Raw genomic sequence first — 24,327 nt, 5'->3', positions numbered from 1 at the left:
CTTCTCCTCTCTGAATATTTTCATTTAGAGATGAAAACAAGGCTAGTCTATGCGGCCATGAGACCTTTTCTTCACATTTTTCACAAAGACAATTTAGCATTTCCGTTTGTATATCAAACCATAGATATGCTAGTCATAATTATGAGTAGAATAATAATTTTTATATGTAGTATATGTGTTTAAGGAAATACAGCACATGCGAGAATCAAATATTCACTAATAATCTACATAAAGGCGGATGGGGAGCTTCTGTTTTTTTTCTCTCTATACGTCATCACTGCGCGCCTCGAACAAACCGCTACTACCGCTGGCGCGTAAACACAGATGTGAGGCATGGATCAGAGTGGACTCAACCTCGTCAAGGTGGTTATTAATAAATGAGTTAAAGCGATTATCTCAGAACTGTTTGCTGTAAATAGATTTGTGTTTCTTAGTGTTTTTGTGTTTCTTGTGATGATTCCCAAATTCGTCTTTACTCTTATAGACACGTGTGTAGTGCTTGGAATTTTCTAAAATTGACTTATGTTCCCGAGATAGAGAACCGTGTATATCTTACAGGGAGTCCATTTAATCCTCGCCAATCAAGTATGAAAGCTAGCTAACAAATACTGCATTGAAACGAAATGTATACCATTGATCAGACGTACACTTGAGGTCATAAGTTTACATTCGTTTGTAGAATCTGCAAAATGTGTATGTATATGTATGTATATATACAATACAATATAATACGTGTGTATGTATGTATGTATGTATGTATATATATATATATATATATATATATATATATATATATATATATATATATAACAGTGGTCATCAAAAATCCTGGCTCTTAATGTAGAGTGTTGCCTTCTTGCGTATCAGTGAGCGTTTGCACCTTTTGTAATCGTCGTGTACGAGTCCCTCAGTTGTCCTCAGTATGAAAAGATGGATCTCATCATCATATAGCCGCTGTTAGAAAGGGGTGAAATATGCAGAAGATTCTGGAAAGGTAAAGAATGTGCAGGACCTTGAGGATTTTTCTGAAGAACAGTGAGCAGTTTAACTGCTCAGGACAAACAAGGGACTCATGAAGAACTCTCACAAAACATAAAAATAGTCATTGATCATCCAGGTAACGACAAAGTATTAAGAATCAAGCGTGCGTAAACCTTTGAACTGGCTCATTTGTGTAAATTCAGTTATTATCGTGTCTTGTGGACTATATGTAAACACCTGTAATGTGAAATAGCTTATTCGGGACAGTACTAAATAAAAAAACTACATGCTATTTTATTGCTCACTCTTATTATTTTTTTCATTATTAACATTTTGTAGATTCTGCAAGGGGTGTTCTGCAAACTTATGACCTCAACTGTATATCCATATTTAACCCTTGATTGACATGCATTATGGGGTATCCTCATGTCAGGTTATTGCATGGACACACCGTATGCCTTGAAAAGTTGCACACCTCATTGCCATTCATTCATTCGTTCATCTTCAGTAACCACTTAACCTTGGTCAGACTAGCGGTGGACATGTAGTCTATCCTGGGAACACTTTGTGCAAGGTGTAATGATGCACCCTTTATGGGATGACAATCCAGACACACCATGCACACAATCGTTCACACCTAAGGTAGATTTAGAATAGGCAGTCAATCTAAAGGCATGGTTTTGGGAGGTGGAAGGAACCCCACATGAACACATGACAGTAGACGAAGCTCAGGATCAAATCGAGGACCCATGAGCTGTATGACCATATACAAGTGTACATTGTTGTCATTTGTGAGTCATATGTTCGATGTGTTGTCGTCAGTCGTTATTCCATTACATTGTAAATGACTCAGAGAGAGGGAATTGATTGCCCTTCACCTTACGCAGATTCTGAGTGTACAGTCTCAGATGATCAGGATGTACAGCATTTTGCTGAAGTGGAGCAGACATTCACTTCCTGTAAAGCTGACAAAGCATTTCAGCTCTTTGGCATTATCTGTAAGTCCTTGACTCTGCTGATGATGCATGTCCCATAAATGAAAGATGACAACACAATTCTTCTAATCCCAATCATTTGCACATCCAGGGATGATTCATGGATTCTTGTAGAGGAGAGACACATCTTGTAGCATTGCTTTTCTACCAGTTAGGATGTGTTTAAATGGTATTACTATATACTGTAGGTGCATGGAGGTGGTGGTTATGACTCAGATTTCAGTGATGATGAAGGTGGAGGAGGCTCATCACAACATGGAGGGAAGAGGTGAGGTGTTTTTTTTTCTGTTTGCATGTTGGACAATAATATTTTTAAACATCTATAGTATTTCTCACACATACATACAGTGCTGTAAAAAGTTTTTGCCCCATCCTGATTTCTTCTGTTTTTGTGTATATCTCAAACTAAATTGTTTCAGAAATTAAAACAAGCTGATAAATGAGAATGTTAGTTATTGAAGCAAAAAAGTTATCCAATACCAGCTGGGCCTGTGTGAAAATGTATTTGCTCCCATAATTATTAATTCCCTTAATCTATGAAACTGCATTTATAATGGGGTTGAGCTGGACTAGACAAAACGCCTGATTACTGCAAACCCTGTTCAATCAAATCTACACTTAAATAGAACTCTTTCAACAGCATGAAGTTGGTTAAAAGTTCTTACCCAGTAACACACTGTGCCAAAATTGAAAGAAATTCCAGAAATTACGAGGAAGAAGGTGATTGAAATACATCAGTCTGGGAAGGGTTACAAAGCTATTTCAAAGGCTCTGGGATTCCAAAGGACTACAGTGAGAGCCATTATCTCCAAATGGAAAAAACTCAGCACAGTAGTGAACCTTCCCAGAAGTGGCCGACCTTCCAAAATTCCCCTAAGAGCACAGCAACTACTCATCCAGGAAGTCACAAAAGGGCCAAGGACAACACCAAAGGACTTACAGGCCTCTCCTGCATCAATAAAGGTTACTGTTCATGAAAGACACTGGGCAAAAATGGCATCCATGGAAGAGTGGCGAAGTGAAAATCACTTCTAACCCAGAAGAACATTAAGACCCATCTGAATTTTGCCAAAACATACCTTGATGATCCCCAAACCTTTTGGGAGAATGTTCTGTGGACTGATGATTCGAAAGTGGAACTGTTTGGAAGACAGGAGTCCTGTTACATCTGGAGTACACCACACATAGAATTCCACAAAAAGAACATCACACCTATCAAGCATGGTGGTGGCAGTGTGATGGTGTGGGGATACTTTGCTGCTTCAGGGCTTGGGCAACTTGCAATAATTGAGGGAAACATGAATTCTGCTCTCAACCAGAAAATCCTAAATGAGAATGTCTGGTCTTCAGTTTGTAAGATGAAACTCAGGCGCAACTGGATTATGCAGCAAGACAGTGATCCAAAGAAGAAGATTAAATCCATGTCCTAGAAGTAAGAGAAAGACTGCTCTCCAGTTATCAGAACCATTTTGTTGCATTTATTGCTCCTAAAGGTGGCACAACTAGAGTTTAAGTTTAAGGGGCAATTAGTTTTTCACATTGGTGATAGTTGTTAGATAACTTTTTTTTTTTTGTTAATTTAAAAAAAAATTAATAGATAAATAAAAACTGTATTGTATGTTTACTCAGGATGCCTTTGTTTTATGTTGTATTTCATTTGAAAATCTAAAACAATCTAGTATTAGATATACACAAAAACAGAAGAAATCAGGATGGGGCAAATATATATATATATATATATATATATATATATATATATATATATATATATATATATATATATATATATATATACTCAGCAAAAAAGAAAGCTCCTCTCACATTCAACTGCTTTTATTTCCAGCAAATTTCTTAGCATTACACGTAATTTTCCACTGGGATCAGCTGTCCTTCCTGTCTCCCTGTAGCACTGTCTTAGGCGTCTTACATTACTGACATTGTAGTTATTGATTTGGCCACATCTGCAGTCCTCATTCCTCCCTGCAGCAGACCTATAGCATGTTCACAAAGGTGAGCAGGAACCTTAGACATCTTTCTTCTGGTGTTTTTCAGAGTCAGTAGAAAGGGTCTCTTTAGGGTCATAAGTTATTGTAACTGTGATCTTAATTGCTTACGTCTGTAAACTATTAGTGTCTTAAGGAAAGTTCCACAGGTGCATGTACAATAATTGTTTAACTTTTAAACAATAACTTTGTTTAAACCCCTTTCCATTAAAGATCTGTAATCAATATTTGGATTTTACACAATTATTTAAACCTTATTAGTTAAACCTTATTAGTCAACATAATGTCAAAAATGGGTCTCTATCTCTTTTAAAGTATCAACAGCTTTTAATGAGTTTTTTATCTCAGTCTCAGTTACTTTTCTCAGGTGTGTAGATGGAGACTGGTGACTGGTCAAAAGAGAGTAAGAAACAAATACCATAGGTGTCTTGACCTCCAGCACTGGTTATAGTGACTCCAAAACTATATACAGTCCCCTCCAAAACTATTGGAACATCAAGGCCAGTTCATTTTTTTGTGCTTAACACCAAAGACATTTGAGTTTGAGATTAAAAAAAAAAAAAAAAAAAGACGAGACGAGAGTTTTGAGAGGATTTCAGCTTTTATTTCCAGGTATTTGCATGTAGATGTGTTAAACAACATAAAATATAGAACCTTTTGTGTCAGACTACTGATAAAATTTTTAGGTGAACAAAGACTGTATAAGAACAGTCTTGACATAAATGAAAGTAAATAACACAATATTTGTTTGCATATCCCTTACTTGCAATAACTGTATCAAGCCTGCAACTCATTGACATCACCAGGTTTTTTTTTTTTTTTTTTTTCTTTTGGTGATGCTTTTCCAGGCTTTTACCGCAGCCTCTTTTACATGTTTGTTTGGGGGTTTTTCCCCTCAGTCTCCTCTTCAAGAGGTGAAATGCTGCTCAGCTGGGTTAAGGTCTGGTGATTGATTGGCCAGTCTAAAACCTTCCACTTTTTATTCTTGACAAAGTCCTTTGTTGAGTTGGCAGTGTGTTTTGGATCATTTTCTTCCTGCATGATAAAGTTCCTCCCATGTAATTTGGATGCATTTCTCTGCAAATTGGCAGACAACATGTTCCTGTAAACATCTGAATTCACTTAATTGATGTTACATCATCGATAAAGATTAGTGAGCCTGTTCCAGAAGCAGCCATGCAAGCTCAAGCATGACACCATGATACCTCCATCATGTTTCACAGATGAGCTTGTATGTTTTGGATCATGAGCAGAACCTTTCTTTCTCCATACTTTGGCCTCTTCATCACTTTGGTAGAGTCGGTTTCAGAACTTTTGTGGCTCATCTCTTTATTTCCAATAGTTTCAGAGTGGACTGTATTCTTGAATCAACCACTAACAAACTGATTAAGCTAATGATTACTGACTGATAATCATTGTTCGGCGAGGATGAGTTATGGATTGTAAGGCGTGTAATTTCACCTCGTCAACAGGGCACGTGAAGATGAGCTGCTGCAGAAGCCGTTCCAGAGAGGGAAGCGTGCCAAGGTCGCTCACAGAAATGTGGCTGCGGATGAATGGGACAGGTAAAGGAGAATAATACAAGGTGTGAAGTGTTGGTCTATAGCTGTGTATTAATGCTGTTTTATGTTGTGCTACAGGGAAGAGGCCAGAAATCGTCGCCACCATCTCATATCAATGAATGCTGTATCCTTTCAGCCTATACTGATGACTTTTGATTGAATATTTTTGCATTTTATAGCCAAATATGTCATGACTTACACTTATCTTGTTTATGATTATAAACACTTGGTGTTCAGTATGTCATTAAGCAACCTTGGGTTTACAAACAATTTATTGATGATTATCACTTTATATATTTGTTAATGTAGTTTGATTGATGAGTTTTTCCTTTTACGTCCTTATTGGTTGTTCTTACAGAACAAGATCGTGCTGATCACAGATCAGTGTTCAGAGTCTACGATGCATTATAAATGTAACCCACTATAGCTATCACTATAGTTATATGTGTATAGTTATCACTTACAGTGCTTCTCCAAGAGCTGTTGATCCTTGATGCTGTCTTAAAGTTTGACAGGCATAAGAAGTTTGTCAGCGACTACATACTGTACTATGGAGGAAAGCTGGAGGACTTAAAAAGATCCACGTGAGTATGAGACACTCCTCTCCATCCATCAAGTGGGGAATGTAAAGATAGAAGGATTCGAATCATACAATTGTGCTGATTCAGAACCAGGTATAATGAAGCAATCTGGGCATCTCTTTATCACAAGCTTGTCTCTTTATTACTTGTGTACTGTTATTTTACAAGCATTACACCAAAATATAAACAAATTTGCTCTCTTCCTGGAGTCTGTCAGTTTCAAAAATGGATTCATGAGCTCTGTGTGTGTTCGTCGTCATGTAGGGAACTTGTCCTCTCTGCTTGTCAGTCTTAGTGAAGGAGGCGTGGTTCCACATTGCTCAAAGTTACTTCTATTTAACTATAGGGCTGGGAGATAACCATATAATCTCGATATTGTGGTAAATTATGTCACAATATGTTGCTTTTCTGCTTCATTGGAATCTCATAAAAATGAATTAAAAAAATAACATTTCACAAATTAATTTTCCGTACTTTTCAGTATTCATCTCTTTTTGTAGACACAAAGTTAAAGTATCATCAAGCAATTTTTTTTAAAGCTAGTCTATTGTTTTGCTGGACGTTCCTTAGCAAACCTTTATATCTTGTGACATGTATCGAGAATCCTCTTTAAATCCTATTTAAATGTATTTTTTCATACAATGTCTATCATATATTGTAATACACATCCGTCATGTTGTGTAACTTGTTCATTTTGATGCGCTCTGTATGCAGGGCAAAAGACAAGACGGATCTCGACGTGGTGAGAGAAAATCATCGCTTCCTCTGGAGAGACGAGGATGAGGAAGATATGACGTGGTAAAGTTTCACCTACATTCGAAAACCCAGTGTATTCATAGTTAAATTGCCTACTTTGGTCTCACACACGAACAATTTTTTTTTTTTTCAGGGAGAAAGAGCTTGCAAAGAAGTACTATGACAAGCTCTTCAAGGAGTACTGTATTGCTGACCTCAGCAGATACAAAGAAAACAAGGTGTGTCGCCTGTCACTGATGCACTGTCTGAATCACTGCTTCAGGAGAAGTTGATGATAAGTTTTATGTTTCCACCTTGTAGTTTGGATTCAGATGGCGCATTGAAAGTGAAGTAATATCTGGAAAAGGTCAGTATATTTTCTATTCCTACTTAACACACTTAGGTTAATTTCCGCTAAATAATCTTTTTAACTGTTAAATATTAAACTTAGTTGATATATATACACACACACAGTGCCCTCCACTAATATTGGCAGCCCTGGTAGATATGAGCAAAGAAGGCTATCTTTATTGTTTAACCTTGTGGTCTTTTGTTAAAAAAAAAATCACAAAAATAGTTTGCTCTCATGGATATCAAACAATTGCAAACAAACAGGTTTATCGAAAAAATCTTTGTCAAATATAGGTGTGCAACAATTAATGCTACCCTTTCAGTCAGTACTTTGTACTACCTCCCTTTGCCAAGATAACAGCTCTGAGTCTTCTCCTATAATGCCTGAATGAGGTTGGAGAATACATGTTGAGGGATCTGAGACCGTTCCTCCGTACAGGATCTCGCTGGATCCTTCAGATTTCGAGGTCCACGCTAGTGGACTCTCCTCTTCAGTTCACCCCACAGGTTTTCTATGGGTTTCAAGTCAGGGGACTGGGATGGCCATGGCAGGATCTTGATTTTGTGGTCAGTAAACCATTTTTGTGTTGATTTTGATGCATGTTTTGGATCATTGTCCTGCTGGAAGATCCAACCACGGCCCATTTTAATCTTTCTTTCAGAGGCAGTCAGGTTTTCATTTAATACCAGTTGATATTGAGTCCATGATGCCATATATCCTAACAAAATGTCCAGGTCCTCTGGCAGAGAAACAGACACAAAACATTAAAGAGCCGTCATCATATTTAACCGTGGGCATGAGGTACTTTTCCATATGGTTACCTCTCTGTGTGCCAAAACCACCTCTGGTGTTTATTGCCAAAAAGCTCTATTTTGGTTTCATCTGACCATAGAACCCGATCCCATTTGAAGTTCCAGTAGTGTCTGGCAAACTGAAGACGCTCGAGTTTGTTTTTGGATGAGAGTAGAAGCTTTTTTCTTGAAACCCTTCAAAAATGCTTATGGTGATATAGGTGACTTCAGATTGTATTTTTGGAGACTTTCTGACCCCAAGGCGCAACTAACTTCTGCCATTCTCCAGCTCCTTGGAGATTTTTTGGCTTCAACTTCAACCATCCTCTTCACAGAGCATCGAGACAACATAGACCCACGTCCAGGTTTATTCATAACATTTCCATTTGACTGGAATTTCTTAATTATTTCCCTGATGGTGGAAATGGGCATTTTCAATGCTTGTGCTATTTTCTTATAGCCACTTCCCATTTTGTGAAGCTCAACAACCTTTTTCTGCACATCACAGCTATATTCCTTGGTCTTTCCCATTGTTATGAATGACTAAGGGTATTTGGCCTATGTGTTACCTCATATTTATACCTCTGTGAAACAGGAAGTTATGGTTGAACAATTTTTTGTTCCTAGTCACCCAGGTGTAATAACAAATGTAAAATATCAGTGGGAATATACGTCACATATATTTTTCTCAAATGAATTCATGGCGTGCCTGGAATTGTGGTACACATATATTTAACAAAGATATCTTTTTGGATTATATAATATTAATAGAAATTCCTATACCCTTGCTTACTCATGCAATTATCAGCCAATCATTTGGCATCAGCAACATGTCAGAAGCTTCAGTTATTATAAGCCATATAAGCAAATTTTTAATTTCATGTTATCACACTGCTTCGTATTACATGGTCATTCAAATGTGTAAATAAGGTAGAAGGTACACTTGCGGCATCTAATATTTTATTTTATTCCATGAGCACTCAAAAGAATGTAGGAAAAATGTAAAACATGGGCAGATTGAAACCAATTTTATTTATATATATTTTTGTGATGTGGGGGAAAAAAAGGTGTCCTCTTTTTGGAAAACCAAAATATGGTCACCCTAAGAATGGGAGAAAAATATGACTCGTTGACTTTAATTGTGACATGGTTGTTTGTGTCAGATGGGCTGGTTTGAGCATTATAAAAACTGCTGATCTCCTGGGATTTTCACACACAACAGTCTCTAGAGTTTACACAAAATGGTGTGAAAATCATTCACTGAGCAGCAATGATGAGAGAGGTCAGAGGAGAACAGCTACATTGGTTTGAGCTGAAAAGAAGCCTACAGAAATGCACTTAACTTCTCTCCACAACTGTGGAGAGCAGTAAAGCAGAAAAATGGGCTATAGCCACAGAAGACCAGATTGTGTTCCATTCTTTGCAGTCAAGAACAGAAAACTTTGACTACAGTTAGCACGGTCTCACTGAAACTGGACAGTTTAAGATTGTATCAAGACCAGGTGATGTTTGAATCTGTGCTCACTGTAGACTCAGCCTGGTTAAAGTCACAGAAATCTCATTTTTCCCCATTCTGCTGTTTGGTGTGAACATTAACTGAAGCGCTCTCTCTCTTGCATGTATGTATGTGAATATTACGAAAAACATCTTTGTTGATTAGCTACAACTAGACATTGAGCTGTGTACAGAAGTTATGGGGTGTGTTGCCTCATCCACAGACTGAACCATGTTATTGTCGTACGCGTTGATTTCCCCCACCAATGCGTACTATAATTTCTGGAGCTGGAAATACATAGGTCTAATCCAGGGGTTCCCAAACTTTTCCAGGGCAAGGCCCCCCAAATGGCATTAACATTGACTGAGGCCCCCCTTTTGCAAGATGTCTTTAAAATACATAAAAAATACAGACTTGTGAATATATCCCCCTTTTTATTAATAATTACACCTTACATATTTACATTACATTACATTAGGAATTGATTGTGTGTGTGTGTGTGTGTGTGGGGGGGGGGGGGGGGGGTTGTCTGAGAAAGAGAAAACATACTAGTGGGAGGGATGGGCACACCAAATTGTTGAGGCCCCCCGGGGTCCTCAACAATTTGGTGTGCCCATCCCTCCCATTTATGTTAAACCACTGGTCTAATCCATAGTGCCACTAGATGGAGATAGAGCTTCAAGCCTTTAGGCTGTACCCAAGCAGGAAGAATAAATCACAAAAGAATTTGTTAATCACAGCCACCTGCCTTTTGCGCCGAATGGTTGCACTACTTATATATTTTTTGTAAAACTACAGCCATGTTACCCAAAACCTTTTCAAAAAATATTTGCATGTCTTTTAATAGAAAGTGTGGCCATTACTTATTATATTGAGGCTATGAGTTAACTTTCTTGAGATTTGTTTCATGGCCATAAACTAAATGATTTAGACACAGATAAATGAATGGAGTTAGAGCATTGTAGCCACATAACCCTAAGTATGGAGATGATTGATAATATTGCACTTAGTTCAATTTTAGAATGATGTATGAGTGAATATACTTTTTTTATTCGCTGTAGGAGGCTACGATCTCATGACCTCATTATGTTATGTTGAGGTTAACTGTAGAGACCGATAAAGTGGTTTTGCTTAAAAAAGTACTGGTGCTAAGGCTGAATCTGAAATGCTCCGTACACCGTATATAGTGTTCTATACATGACTCAAAATAGTTGCATTTACATCCTTTATAATGCGGAAACATTTTGGATTAACCATGGTTTAAATTTATGGTGTTCGGTTTGTATGTAACAGCTTTGTGTGCACCATCGGTTGCTAGGTAACAGATAGGGCAGTCGATTGACTGCTAGTTTGGATTTCCCAACTTGAGGTAAGCTGCTGTAATATAAGAGATTATAGGCTGTTCCGAGTCTGGGATAGGCAGAATAGGCCTGCTTAAGCAAATCTGTATATTTTCATACACTATATGGTGAAAGGTTTGTGGACACCTGAACATCACACCCCAAACATCCCCAAACTCTTGCCAAAAAGTTGGAAGCACACAATTGCCTGGAATGTCTTTGTATGCCGAAGAATTAAAATTTCCCTTCACTGGAACTAAGAGGCCCAAACCTGTTCCAGCATGACAGTGCCACTGTGCACAAAGCGAGCTCCATGAAGACATGGTTTGACAAGTTTGGAGTGGAAGAACTGGAGTGATGTTCACAGAGCCCTGACCCCAACCCCACTGAACACCTTTGGGATGAACTGGAACACCGACTGCACCCAGATCTCCTTGCCTGACATCAGTACCTGACCTTAGTAATGCTCTGCTCTTGTAGATGAATGAACACAAATCCCCACAGCCACGCTCCAAAATCTACTGTAAAACCTTCCCAGTAGAGTGGAGGTTATAATAAAAGCAGAGGGGGACTAAATCTGGAATTTGATGTTCAAAAAGCAGAAAAAAGCTCATTTCATGGTCAGGTGTCCACAAACTTTTTCTAATATATTGTTGGTTTGTGCCAAGTAAATTGGTAGGTACTGTACAAGTCCTTGATGTTTTTTTTTTTTTTTTTTTTAAGGGTAAGGTAAGCCTAGAAATGCCCCTGCTTCAAATATAACACTCGATTGCAAAACTTTTGAATGTTAAGGATATATGAGTGCTATGTGCAATAAATGCAGAATCAAAATAACTGACATCAACAAAAAAACCTCAGTAACTTTTAGAGATGCACCGATACAAAATTTCTCAGTTGATACCGATACCGATTATTCAGAGTGATATCGGCCGTTACCGATAGTTCTGCCTTTTATACCTTCTTTTAAATGAAATTAATTCCACAATTCTAAAGGAAATGCAAATAAAAACTTTATTCTCTCAATTTCAACAAGTTGTTTCACAGTAATTGGTCTCATAAACACAAAACACATTACTCACATTAACACATGAACTCAGTTCTGAAGATTAAAGTAAGATTATTAATTTATTGAATGTTATTAATTCATATTAACATTGACAGAATTCTAAAAAAACCTCCTGTTAGTCTCACATTAAGTCTCCACAATCACAAGCATTTCTACTTCATCACTGAACATCAGACTGGTAATATATAATATAAGCTTTTTTATATATTATAAAATATACTACTCTATAAATATAATTTTCTGTGCAATAAATATATACTTTTTTGTCAACTCATCTTCATTTAAATCTTTCAACGGTGTACTGGCGCTTTAATTCAGCTCGAATATAAATATATATATAAAATTAGACTCGACGCCGAAACTTGCAGAGCTTACAGAGTTTACAAACTACAGTTTTGTCGACATTCCATACAAGAGACATCTTTGCACACAGCAGGAAATTGTTGTATTTTCCCGCCCTCTTTTGATTGACAGGATATAATCGCCCCTGATCATCGGATGTTTTTAAACTATCGGCTGATAGCGTGAAAAATTGCCTTTATTATTATTTAAAATTGCACATCGGTGCATCTCTAGTAACTTTATAAGACACGTTAAACACACCAAGAAATGTGGTTAGTTTAGTTTGCAAGTATACTTTTAATATGCTCTCCCTAAAAATAATATTGCAGTGTTTTATGTGCAATAAAACACCTAGAGCAAACTATCTGATTATTAAGTGCATGACTGAAGACTTAGATTTGACGTAGAATTGCAAAACATTACTTGACGTACTTCATTTACTGCTCAGAAAATGCTTGGCTGCCATCTTCTAACTTGCCATCTGTAGCCCCTCATTTTAGCTTTTTTGTACAAATAACAGAAATAGTGTGGTAACCTTTTATCTTGTTGTTGTGTGGGTGTGTGTGTCAGTGTGTAGCATTTACCCAAGGCCTATGTTCAAGACCATCTGTTGTTAAACCAGGACAAGCTGGAGGAGTGATGTGGCATTAACATATCCCCCACCCAAAACACACACATGCACACACACCCCAAAACCAAACACACACTTACAAAGCACAAGCAGCAACTGTAGAATAAAACTGCAGATGTAGGCAGTACAGGTGACAACAGAGATGTTTGTTCTTTTGTGGACCGCTGAAGCAGAGGATGGTGGGGGTGGGGGTGGGTAAAAGTTTTAACTTTTAACTCAAGATGCTTTTTGTCAGAGACTTAACAGCTTGACATGTGAGCTTAAGCGAAGGGGAACCAAGTCACAAAGACGTCACTACAGAGATGAGATCATCTGTGCAACTTGAGGATTATCATAAGTCACTCTCGCTACCTGAAAATCATTCAACAGTGACTAAAGGTCAGCTAGTGGAAGTCAATATGAAGACCTTGCCCATATAAATGGAACCTCTCTGTTTTCCACATGGTCAGTTACAGTGGGATCAAAAGTCAGCAAAATGTCAACAGTATGCAGGCTAAGATAAACACCTCTCTTGGATCATTCTGAAATCATCCATTCTCTGAGCTGATAAACTTCAGATCTATTGCAGACCCCCTGGCTCCATTTATATAATTTTAGCTTGCCTTTATCTGCCTCAGTTTCTCACAGGTATCGTAAACAAGATTCTTCAGATCCATACTCCTGATATGTGCAATCAGTATAAGTCACAAGTCAATACAAGTACAAGTCACTACAGTACATGATAGAAGACTTACAATGATCTATTAGCCATGTGAACGGTACATGAAGGTGAAATGACCTTTAAAGCTGGCCAAGATGGATGGGAAAGCCCAGCAGTGGTGTGACGCATCACTTACGTGGTGTGGTGTGACGCACTTTGCTCAGCAGCAGTCCAGAGGATCCCCTATTAAACCTCATGTAGCTAAGCCTGCCTGCTGCTGGCCTTGGGGGTGAAGGGTGAATGAGCTTTCTCTGTCTCTCGCGCGCTCTCTCTCTCTCTCTCTCTCTCTCATGACAATCGTCTTATAGCACGAGACCCATCTTCTTGGTACCAGCTCATGAAAGGAACAGTGATGTGCTCCTTGCTCCTTCCCTCTGTAATGCTAGGGTCTTCTCCTCGGGCAAGAGAGAATAACCCTTGAGCCCCCCCTACTAGGATCACAATTTTCTTGATTATACCTTTTGTACACACTTTTTCCACTTAGATGTGCTTATACCATCCTTCATCTCTCTGTAAGGATCCAGAGGAAAATAGATCCTCCGTATCCCAATACTATTCTCAAAGAGCGATAAAAGGGGTGACTTGTTTGCCATAAGTTGTGACATGTGTTGGTGGAGGAAGAGAAATATGGTTTGTTGCAGCTGCCACTGTTTCAACACTGTACTTTGGCTCATACTTCACCTAGATGGGAGGTTGGAATGGCTCACTCCACTCAGTCGGCTGGCCAAGACATGCTCTTAGAGTTCTGTGATAGCTTAACAATTGCTAAATTTCAAGAATTCCCTGTAAACGTTGGCTAAGGGTCAATCGAATGGATAGAGTGGGTTATAATCTGCTTTACCTGCTCAAGTATATCATTCTAATAACCCTGATGCATAATCTGCTGGAATTCCATGGTGCTGTACATCCCTGTCTATTTGGGCTCCAAGGTGGGTGGAGAATAAGGATGATGAAACAAAAAACTTAAATTATGGCTTCAAAACACACTTTCAAACACTTGGATACAGACTGCATCTTAGAGAATAAATGTTTATTCATGCCAAATAGTGAAGAGTAGACAAGGTTTATAATCCACAAAGCAGTATTATCAGATATGACAATCACTAAACTATCTCCATTTACTATACATAAGGGTATTACCGGAATAGCAGGAACAGTGAAAGAAGTGAAAAAGTTATGATCTGGACAAATTCTAGTGGAATGAATTTACTACAAGCCACACTAATCACTGGAGTTCAAATAAAGACATCACGTTATCCAACATTAAGCTACAGCAAAGGATCCACGCTAAAGAATTCAATGAAGTAGATGAAGACGAAATTACCTGTGAGCTTAAACCCCAAGGAGTAGTAAATGTGAAAAGGATAATAATCAAAAGAGAGGATTGAGTTATCAAAACGGGTACATACATAATCACTTTTAATAAGCCCCTTCCCCCAGAAAGAATTCAATTCAGATATTTGAATGTCACAGTGGAATTATTTGTGCCCAACCCACTGTGATGTTTTAACTGTCAGAAATATGGACATGGGTCAAATAGTTGCAAAAATAAAAGCATCTGTTGCAAGTGTGGTGAAGAAGACCACAACATGGAGAGCTGCCAAAAACCACCCAAATGCTGTAATTGTACAGGAGACCATTCGGCTGCTTAAAAACAATGTCCTACATGGATTAAGGAGAGGGAAATACAGAGAATCAGATGCACAAAGAAAATCAGTTACCCCGAGGCAAGGAGAATGGTAGACGCTGTCCATCCTTCTACACTGAATAAAACATAGGCCTCTGTTGTCACGAAATCTGTGAAGTCCATGGAATGCCAGACAGACTTCACAGATGCACAAAGATAAACCTCAAAATGTCAACGGCAATAAATCTCTCCCAAGGACTAAGAATACAGGAACACAAAGTGAATCTATTGAAATCAATTCTCAGTCTAATCAGAACAGAAAACCAAACTTCAAATAGAAATACAAGAAGATCAAGTTAAAAAAAGACGAAATAGCAAAGACAAAACAAACGAAAGATGTCGAAATGAAAGAAAGGGATAGTTGGAGTAGAAGTTCATCCCCAAAAAGATAAATCAGGGGAAATATTACTATTTTTCCACAGTTGCAATCAAAATTATTCAACCCCGTTACAAATCAGGTTTATTGTCAGTTTTATTGTCAATGAACAACTCAAACAAAAGCAACTGAAATAGTTCAACACAACGAATGCTTCAAGTGGTTTCCCAAAATTCAACTGAAAATGCAACTTCTCCAGTCTCAAAATTATTCAACCCCCTGAATAGAATCCCTCACAACAGCAAAAATGTGCAAAACAGGTATAAGTATTGTCTCAAGCACACCTGATGCAACCGATCAAGGGCTTCATTAGTTGCACCAGGTGTGCTTGAGCTGGAACACATGAAATACATGAAGTGGCTAGGGGTAGAAAATATATGAAATACCTGGACGGGGCAGAAAAATGAAGCTATTAACGACTACAACCAGATTTCTGAGATGGCAGGTTGTGAAAAACCCTCGAGTGACTGCAAAAGACTTGCAGCAAGACTTGGTGGCAGCAGGCACTGAGGTTTCAGTGAGCAGTGTACTAAACGCAGAAGGTTTCCATGCCATAACTCCAAGACGTACACCACTACTGACCCAAAAGCACAAGAAAAGTCGGCTAAATATCATATAAATAAGCCACAGAAGTTTTGGGATTCTGTTCTGTGGGGCGATGAAACAAAACTGGAACTTTTCAGCACGATGGATCAACAGGATGTCTGGAGGAAGAAGAATGAAGAAAGAACTCTCTGTCCACAGTCAAGCATGGTGGTGGCTCGGTGATACTCTGGGGCTGCTTTGCATCCTCTGGCACTGGAAACCTGCAGAGTGTAGAAGGCAAGATGGATTCATTGAAGTATCGGGATATCTTGGGAGAAAACATCATGCCGTCTGTGAGGAAGCTGAACTTTGGGTGTCATTGGACCTTCCAACAGGACAATGATCCCAAGCATACCTCAAATTCCACCAAGGCTTGATTGCAGAAGAAGTCCTGGAAGATTCTACAGGGCCATCACAGTCACCTGACTTGAACCCCCTAGAAAATCTCTGGTGGGATTTGAAGAAGGCGGTTGCAGCACCCAAACCCAAGAATATTACTGAACTGGAGGCCACTGCTCATGAGGAATGGGCTAAGATTGCTCAGGAACGCTGCCAGAAGCTATGCATCTCGTTTGCAGCATGTCATTGCAGCAAATGGGTGTTCTACTAAATACTAAAGATGACTGCCATGAAGGGGTTGAATAATTTTGAGACTTGAGAAATCATTATAAGTTGCATTTTCAGTTGAATTTGGTGGAAGCATTTGTTGTGTTGAACGATTTCAATTGCTTTTGTTTGATTTGTTCATTGCAAACAGCTGAAAGTCTGTAAATTTTGACAATAAAACTGATTTGCAATGAGGGTTGAATCATTTTGATTGCAACTATATGTGAGAATGGAAAATAGTAGGACCAGATGATATCCACTATAATTTATTTTTTTTGATTGCATCACATTATCCTCTCTTTACTGTTAAAACATTTGAACTCTATTTGGATATCAGGGAATATTCCACTCTCTTGGAAAGAAGCAATAATCATTGCCATCTCAAAAGCAGGAAAAGATTATATCGACCCCAACAACTACCGTCCAATAGCCCTGACGCGTTGTTTATGAAAACCATGGAGAGTATGGTTAATGAACATCTAGTATGGATCCTGGAATTGCAACATCCCTTAAGTAAAGTTCAATGTGGCTTCAGAAAAAGGAAGAATTACTGTCTATCACAACATCAGCCTTGAAAGCTATGTACGAGATGCTTTCATCCGAAAAGAACGTGCAGTGGCTGTCTTTTTTGACTTGGAAAAAGCTTATGACATCACTTGGAAGTTTGGTATTTTAAAGGATTTATATCAATATGGTTTTAGAGGACATTTACCCATTTTTATTGCTAATTTTTTTTAATCAAACATACATTTTAAAGAGTAGGTAATACCCCGTCTGACCTGCATAAACAAGAGCTAGGAGTACCACAAAGAAGCATCTTATCAGTTACACATTTTAGTGTCAAAATCAACGGCATCGCAAAAGCCATTGGGCCATATATCCATTGCAGTCTTTATGTGGATGACATTGGCATTTGCTACAGAGGCAAATACATGAATAACAATGAACAGAAAATCCAGCTGGCAATTAACAGAATGCAGTCCTGGTCAGTATCAAATGGTTTTTGACCAAAACTGTTTGTATGCATTTTTGCCAGCTACGCCCTCTCCATCAGAGTGGTTAAGGAAAACAAATTCCTTGGATTAACTCTTGACAGTTTTATCCCTCACATAACGATTTGTAAAAGATGAATGTCTTAAAGCCATGAACTTCATGAATATAAAGGTTTTAGCTAAAACAAAATGGGGTGCACAAAGTTATTTTAAATCTCTACAGAACACTAATTCGATCATGCCTGGATGAGTGTATGGATAGTGTATGGATCAGCCAGGAAATCATATATCCAACTCTTGGACACAGTACATCATCAAGGCATATGACTGGCATTAGGGGCCTTTAGAACATCACCTACACAAAGTTTGTATGTAGAAACAACCAAACTTTCTCTGGAGAACAGATACCTCAAACTAGCCTTGCAATATACAACAAAGCTGAAGACCAACAAAGAAAACCCAACCACAGCTCGGTTTTTACAGTAGAGGCAAACACTTATCATCTATCATCAGCACTGGACTTCATAAAGATTATGCAACGGAAAAACTTTCTGATAATTACAGATTCAGAATCATGTCTTCAAGCGATGTCATCCCTAAAAAATGATCACCCAATGCTTATAAAGATTCTTTGCAAATTGCTTTAGCTGGAGGCCAAAAATTTTGATACCCATTTCTGCTGGGTACCAGGACACTGTGGAATCCCTGGAAATGAAGAAGCAGACACTGCTGCAAAAAAGGCACTATCAGCGTATTTCAAGATGTATCCAATATCTCCCACTGACCTAAAACCCATAATAAACTCATATGTTAACAATAAATGGCAAACTGACTGGGACCAATGCACCATGAACAAACTCCATGAAATCAGCCCTATTGCTGACGAAAGAAAAGTTTCTCTGTTTTCAAATCGCTGGGACCAGATTGTCTACACCCGCTGTCAAATAGCTCACTCCAGGATGTCAAACAATTTTTTTATATTTAATATTTAATATCTTGAAGACTGTGCAACATGTACCTTCTGCCAGAATCCATTATCCTTGAAACATGTTTTATTAGACTGTGCTGGTCTTAACCCTGAGAGAATTTTTTTTTTTTTTATTCAGTCAGCACTGAATGAAAATTACATTAAAAGTCAAACCTAATGATTCTGATTAAAAGTCAAACCTAATGCAATTTTAGATTTTTTTTTTTAGGAAAAATTCATTTTCAAAACATTATATAGAGTTCCTTAGATATTTCTTGCCATGAAAATAGCCATAAAAGCTGGCATGGTGTTTAAAAACAAACAAACAAACTCCTCTCTCTCTCTCTCTCTCTCTCTCTCTCTCTCTCTCTCTCTCGCTCTCGCTCTCGCTCTCTCTCTCGCTCTCTCACCCCCCCCACCTCTGGTGCTAACATTACCTCACACCAGGGGTATTCAACTAAAATTGGTAAAGATCCAGTTACATCAAATTCCTTGTTTACAAAGGTCCACATTAGCAGCTAACATGACTGAATGGCAACAACAATTAATGCCAAACCATGAGTAATTAGTTTATGACTATAAATGAGACAATATGACTTTTGATTAGTGCGGACTCTGAATTAGAGGTGTGCACCAAACTGCTAACTCACTCCTGCAGTTGTAGGTTATCTTGCAGTTCTCTGTTATCTTCTATTTGTTATGGTCCTGGCTCAGATATTTTCTAACAAACCTAGCTTGGTTCTGTTTCCCAAAATAAAAACAAATTAGTCTTTTAAACAACCATGACTACGATCAGAATAAAAAAAATAACGTACTATGGCCAGTTTTTTTTTTTTTTCGTACATATTGGGCATAATTTTTTAATCTTTTAGTGGAGTCATTTATATTTTTCTAAGCCAAAGTGCACAGTGGCTTAGAGGTTAGCACGTTAGCCTCACACCTCCAGGGTCGGGGGTTTGATTCCCACCATGGCCCTGTGTGTGCAGAGTTTGCATGTTCTCCCCGTGCTGCAGGGGTTTCCTCCGGGTACTCCAGTTTCCTCCCCTAATCCAAAGACATGTATGATAGGCTGATTGGCATGTCCAAAGTTTCTGTAGTGTGTGTATGTGATTGTGTGCCCTGCGATGGATTGGCACCCTGTCCAGGCCTTGTGCCCCATGCTCCCTGGGATAGTCTCCAGGTTTCCCTGCGACCCTGAAAAGAATAAGCGGTATAGAAGATGGGTGGATGGATGATTTTATGTAGATTCCTGTATGTATGTTGGTCACCTGTACCATGCAAAGCATGTTCCTGACAGCTCTCGTGACACCCACAAAACTCCATAAAAGTACACAGACAGTTGGTGGCATGAAATGAACAATCAGGGTAAAGGCTGAAAGACAGAAGTGGAAGTTTCTTGACTTGCTTCTATGCCAATAAATCTATTTAATAATAATAATAATAATAATAAGAAGAAGAAGTGAGAAGAAGAAGAAGAAGGCTCTAAATCCTCATTTCATTCAAAAATCAGTCATCTGATAATCACTTAAGGCTCTGCTCAGACAGACTGACATTCCTACAGTTTGTAGGCTGGCATTTCGTTTGTCATAATTTAATGATTAATTTTCATTTTGTAATTTATTTTTTATGAGGCCCATTGTTCGTTTCTGCTACAGTATTTGTTTTAGTGCTTGATTCGGTCTGCTGAAATACTTTGTTGGTTCTGCATCCCAAATGCATTTCAGCAAATCAGCGACCCACGACTTCATATGTGATATTGTGTCTCTCCTCAATATTGAGCCCTGAAGTACCTGCCAGCTTCATTTAGGATGAATATTAAATAATATTCATTTTAAATAATAAATTATTTCCTGCAACAAAACGGGTGTCAAATCTAAAAAAAAAAAAGAAAAAAGAAAAAAAGAAAACATCAAGAAAGTGTACAGTCTGAGCTGAGTTCCAGTTAAAATGTGAGGTGAAGAAAATAACTTTATTATGTTTCACTAATTATTTCATAATTAATGAATGTGGAACAAGAAGGTGTTTTAGATCATAACTTGTTGTCTATAACTTTTAGGTTAAATTCAGAAAAAAATAGAAACTCACTATTACACCTCCTCTATTGTTTTATTTGTATTGCTAGTATTTATTTGACATTTATATTACCGTCCAATATTCAGTTCTCTTCTATTCATATGAATTGTAAATTTTTTTATTTTAAAAAAAAACCATATTTAATATTATTTAAACCACTTCGCCATGTTGCCTTCCAGGTTTTAAAACACTATATAAGTAATAATAATAATAATAATAATAATAATAATAATAATAATAATAATAATAACGATGATAATAATAATAATAATATTTTGTTGTTGTACACATGTGTATGTCATAGCGTGTATGCTGATGCATTGCAGGCCAGTTTCTGTGTGGGAATAAGCGCTGTGAGAAGAATGAGGGCTTGAAGAGCTGGGAAGTGAATTTTGCTTATGTGGAACAGACCGAGAAGAGGAACGCTTTGGTGAAACTGCGTAAGGCAACAACCCCCACTGCTTTTAATCTTCCTCTGTGCCATTCTCCTCAGCGGGCCCCACACCGGATCTAAGCTCATTACATTAGATTAAAAAACAAAGGCCATCTGTGCCTGATACATTACCTGCATACAGATCAATACTTTTTAGAACTTTTCCTGCAGGCAGTGCATATGGTAATCAATTAGAAGAGGGTTCAAAGTAGAATCTCTTTTGGGGCGTCCAATCTTATCCACACAGGGCCGACATGCCTGAAGGTTTTCACTCCAACCAGCTGTCAGGTTAAGTTAGGACACCTCTGCCCTTAAAAAAGTGAAGAACCCTTAACAGTTCAAAGAATCCATGAGGGTTTTTAACAGTATGCATGATGTTTGGATTTAAGACATAGGCAAGTATTCATATAATTTTAAATATATTTTTAAACGGTGCTTTAATTAATGCTTCTTAATTTTCGGAGAGAAATTCTGTACACTGCTGTGCTCTTGTTCTGTACCTTCAAGCTTTGTTTATTTATTTTTTATTGAGTAAGAGTTTGGCTTCTACTGTATGTCACTCTGACTCTACTTCTCTAGGTCTCTGTCCAGAATGTTCCTTCAAACTGAACTACCATCACAAGTAAGGACATCTTGGTTATATTTTGTCAAACTGTTCTGCACAATTCCTTTTCCACTATTTTCTATTTCTGTTTCAGGAGGAAAGAGGTCAAGGTTAAGAAGAAATGCAGACCACAAGGGAATGGAGATGAGTCACAGGCCAAGAAGTCCAAGCACAAGTCTAAACACAAACGCAAAGAGAAACACAAACACAAAAAGAGGCGAAAAGGCAACAATTGATTTATTTATTTACACTTTCCTTTTTATCAGAGGTTTACCTGTGCCATCGACCTTTGAGTCACTGAGCGTTCTTGTTCTCTGTCACGCTTAGATAATGCTTACATTTACATTGGGCCTTGTTACATTATCTCTGAAACCCCATGTTGCCCCCAAATGCCTTAAAGGCCACATAGACAGATACATACAAGAACTGCAGTGTAGATCATTGCATACTTTAAAAGACTTCTCTGAAAAACACAAGCAAGAACGCATTTTTGTAGCTGTCTGTGCTTGAAGTGTGATGTCGTAACTTGGAGATATAGCTTGTTGATGCATGTTGCTGAACATTTCTATTGCATTCCAATACTTCAGCAGTATTGGAAAATGTAATTTATTCAAATAATATTTAGTTACTAATGATTTCTCATTAATGTATGACTTATGTCAGGCGGTTGTGCACGGTGTAACACACTTTCTTTTCCTGTCTACAGAGTACTCTTCCTCAAGTTCTGAAGATTCCCATGGGTCCGCGAAAGGTTTGCGTTCCTTCTGTTCTGCTTGCTAGTTATCACAAACATCACTGACATTGTCTTTAACACTAATTAATGCACTCAGTAAACACATCCGACACTCAAAGTCTATCATTTTTCAATTACAAACATGTTTCTGAATCTGGTCATTGTGCATGAAATCTAAATTCGTCTTATTGTCAGACTTGGAAAGTGAAGAAGAGGCTGAAGGTCCATCAGAGTCGGAGTTCTGGAAAGGTCCAGCCCCTGCTCTGGAGGAGAAATCACGGTGAGCTTACAAGTTCTGCTGTCTTACTAAGACACACTATACAATCAGTTCCAGTGACCGTATTCACATAAATCTTATCGTACCACTAAAAAGCTCCAAGGGTTTCTTTTTAAGACCTATTCACAAAACTATTAAGAAAACCTTTGAGTAAGGAGCTAAGCTAAAACTGAAGGTGGGGTTGACCATATTGTAACAAATGATGGTGTTTTTTTGTGAGTGAATATCAGCAGTGATTGGCTGATGTGGTATATGCTAATCTCTAAATTGTCAATAGTTTGTGAATGTGTGCGTGATTGTGCCCCTCCATGTGCCCCGAGTTCCCTGGGATAGGCTCCAGGCTCCCCAATGCCCCTGTGTAGAATAAGCGGTAGAGAAAGTGGATGGATGGATGGATTTGTACATGTAGGAAACTTTTCCTGAAATCTCATGAGTGATTTTGTTTCTCTTTTCCAGGGAAGAGGAGTTTGATGAATACTTCGAGGGCATGTTTTTATGAGCAGGGGACTTGGTTGACCATCCAAAAGATTGTTCCCACAATGCTTATGTACAGAGTGAATAAAATGCGCACTGCTTTCTCATGAAGTTAAAACAGTTTACGTGTACAGTGTTCAAGGAACATGTCAATTTTATACAAACTCATAAGCAGCTGTGCAAGGTTCTGTGCTGTACTTCAGGGTTCTCCTTCGTGGAGGGAGTGTCAGACTGCACCAATTTAATAACTCTGCTTTAACCAATTATGTGTAATGTGTGATAAATATGCTACTAATATTAAATGTTGAATGTTCTGTGTTTTTATATTATTTTTAAATAATTAATGTTTATTTTAGTAATTGGTAGCAGGCTGTTTGAAACAAGGTGAAGGGACGAATTTGGGGCTTCAATTATTAAACATGAACGCAGTATATCAAATATTTCTCTCACAGGCTGAACAGTGAAAATCATTGTGTCCATAACCATCACTTGTGCTCATGCTCACACACACACACACACACACATGAAGGTGAATATTCTGCCCACTTAATAATCAGAATGTCTAGACACCAAACAAACTCATTTAAAGCTCTTTGCACTGTAACGATTTGTGTTTTGAACAGCATGTCTGACCTTTAGAGTAAGGAAGTTTCAGAGTTTGACTGAAACAAGCTGTCTCAGGCCACCAGCAACCTGAGCCTCTTTACTGTGAGATGATCCAGCTTTACTAGATAATCCCTGAGATGATAGAGATGTCTTGGTACCGCCCAAGTCCTCCCAGTTCTCCATGTGTCCTTTGACAGAAATAGCTAAGTACACAGTATGTGTGAAAAGGCCAGTAGAATGAGTGCCATAAGTGTGAGAGAGTGGATCTTCAGGACATTGGAGATCTTTGAACCGTGAATTCACTTGTTTATTGATAGTATGTTTTATAGCAACTTGTACA

At 38.1% G+C, this 24,327-nt stretch overlaps 1 protein-coding gene across 1 annotated transcript; it reads left to right on the top strand.

Annotated features, from left to right (window-relative positions):
* The first annotated feature begins 257 nt into the window (after positions 1-257).
* fra10ac1 (FRA10A associated CGG repeat 1) lies at positions 258-23,705 on the top strand. The gene is made up of 14 exons (XM_017484397.3): positions 258-363; positions 2,165-2,244; positions 5,452-5,544; positions 5,620-5,665; positions 6,049-6,125; positions 6,837-6,920; positions 7,012-7,096; positions 7,179-7,224; positions 21,187-21,300; positions 21,873-21,915; positions 21,992-22,122; positions 22,604-22,648; positions 22,826-22,910; positions 23,364-23,705. Exons 1-14 carry the CDS (start codon positions 334-336, stop codon positions 23,404-23,406), a joined length of 1,002 nt encoding a protein of 333 aa, XP_017339886.1. The 5' UTR covers positions 258-333; the 3' UTR covers positions 23,407-23,705.
* Positions 23,706-24,327: the final 622 nt, after the last annotated feature.

Source organism: Ictalurus punctatus, chromosome 13, assembly GCF_001660625.3.
Source record: "Ictalurus punctatus breed USDA103 chromosome 13, Coco_2.0, whole genome shotgun sequence".
Taxonomy (NCBI): Eukaryota; Metazoa; Chordata; class Actinopteri; order Siluriformes; family Ictaluridae; genus Ictalurus; species Ictalurus punctatus.
Note: the sequence above shows the minus strand (reverse complement) of the source record. Positions and strands in the feature narration are given on the sequence as shown.

Coding starts and splice junctions, on each gene's coding strand:
- fra10ac1 (XM_017484397.3), top strand. CDS start 334: ATGGATCAGAGTGGACTCAACCTCGTCAAG. Junction 21,301..21,872: donor GAACGCTTTGGTGAAACTGC/GTAAGGCAACAA, acceptor CTACTTCTCTAG/GTCTCTGTCCAGAATGTTCC. Junction 22,649..22,825: donor TTCCCATGGGTCCGCGAAAG/GTTTGCGTTCCT, acceptor TCTTATTGTCAG/ACTTGGAAAGTGAAGAAGAG.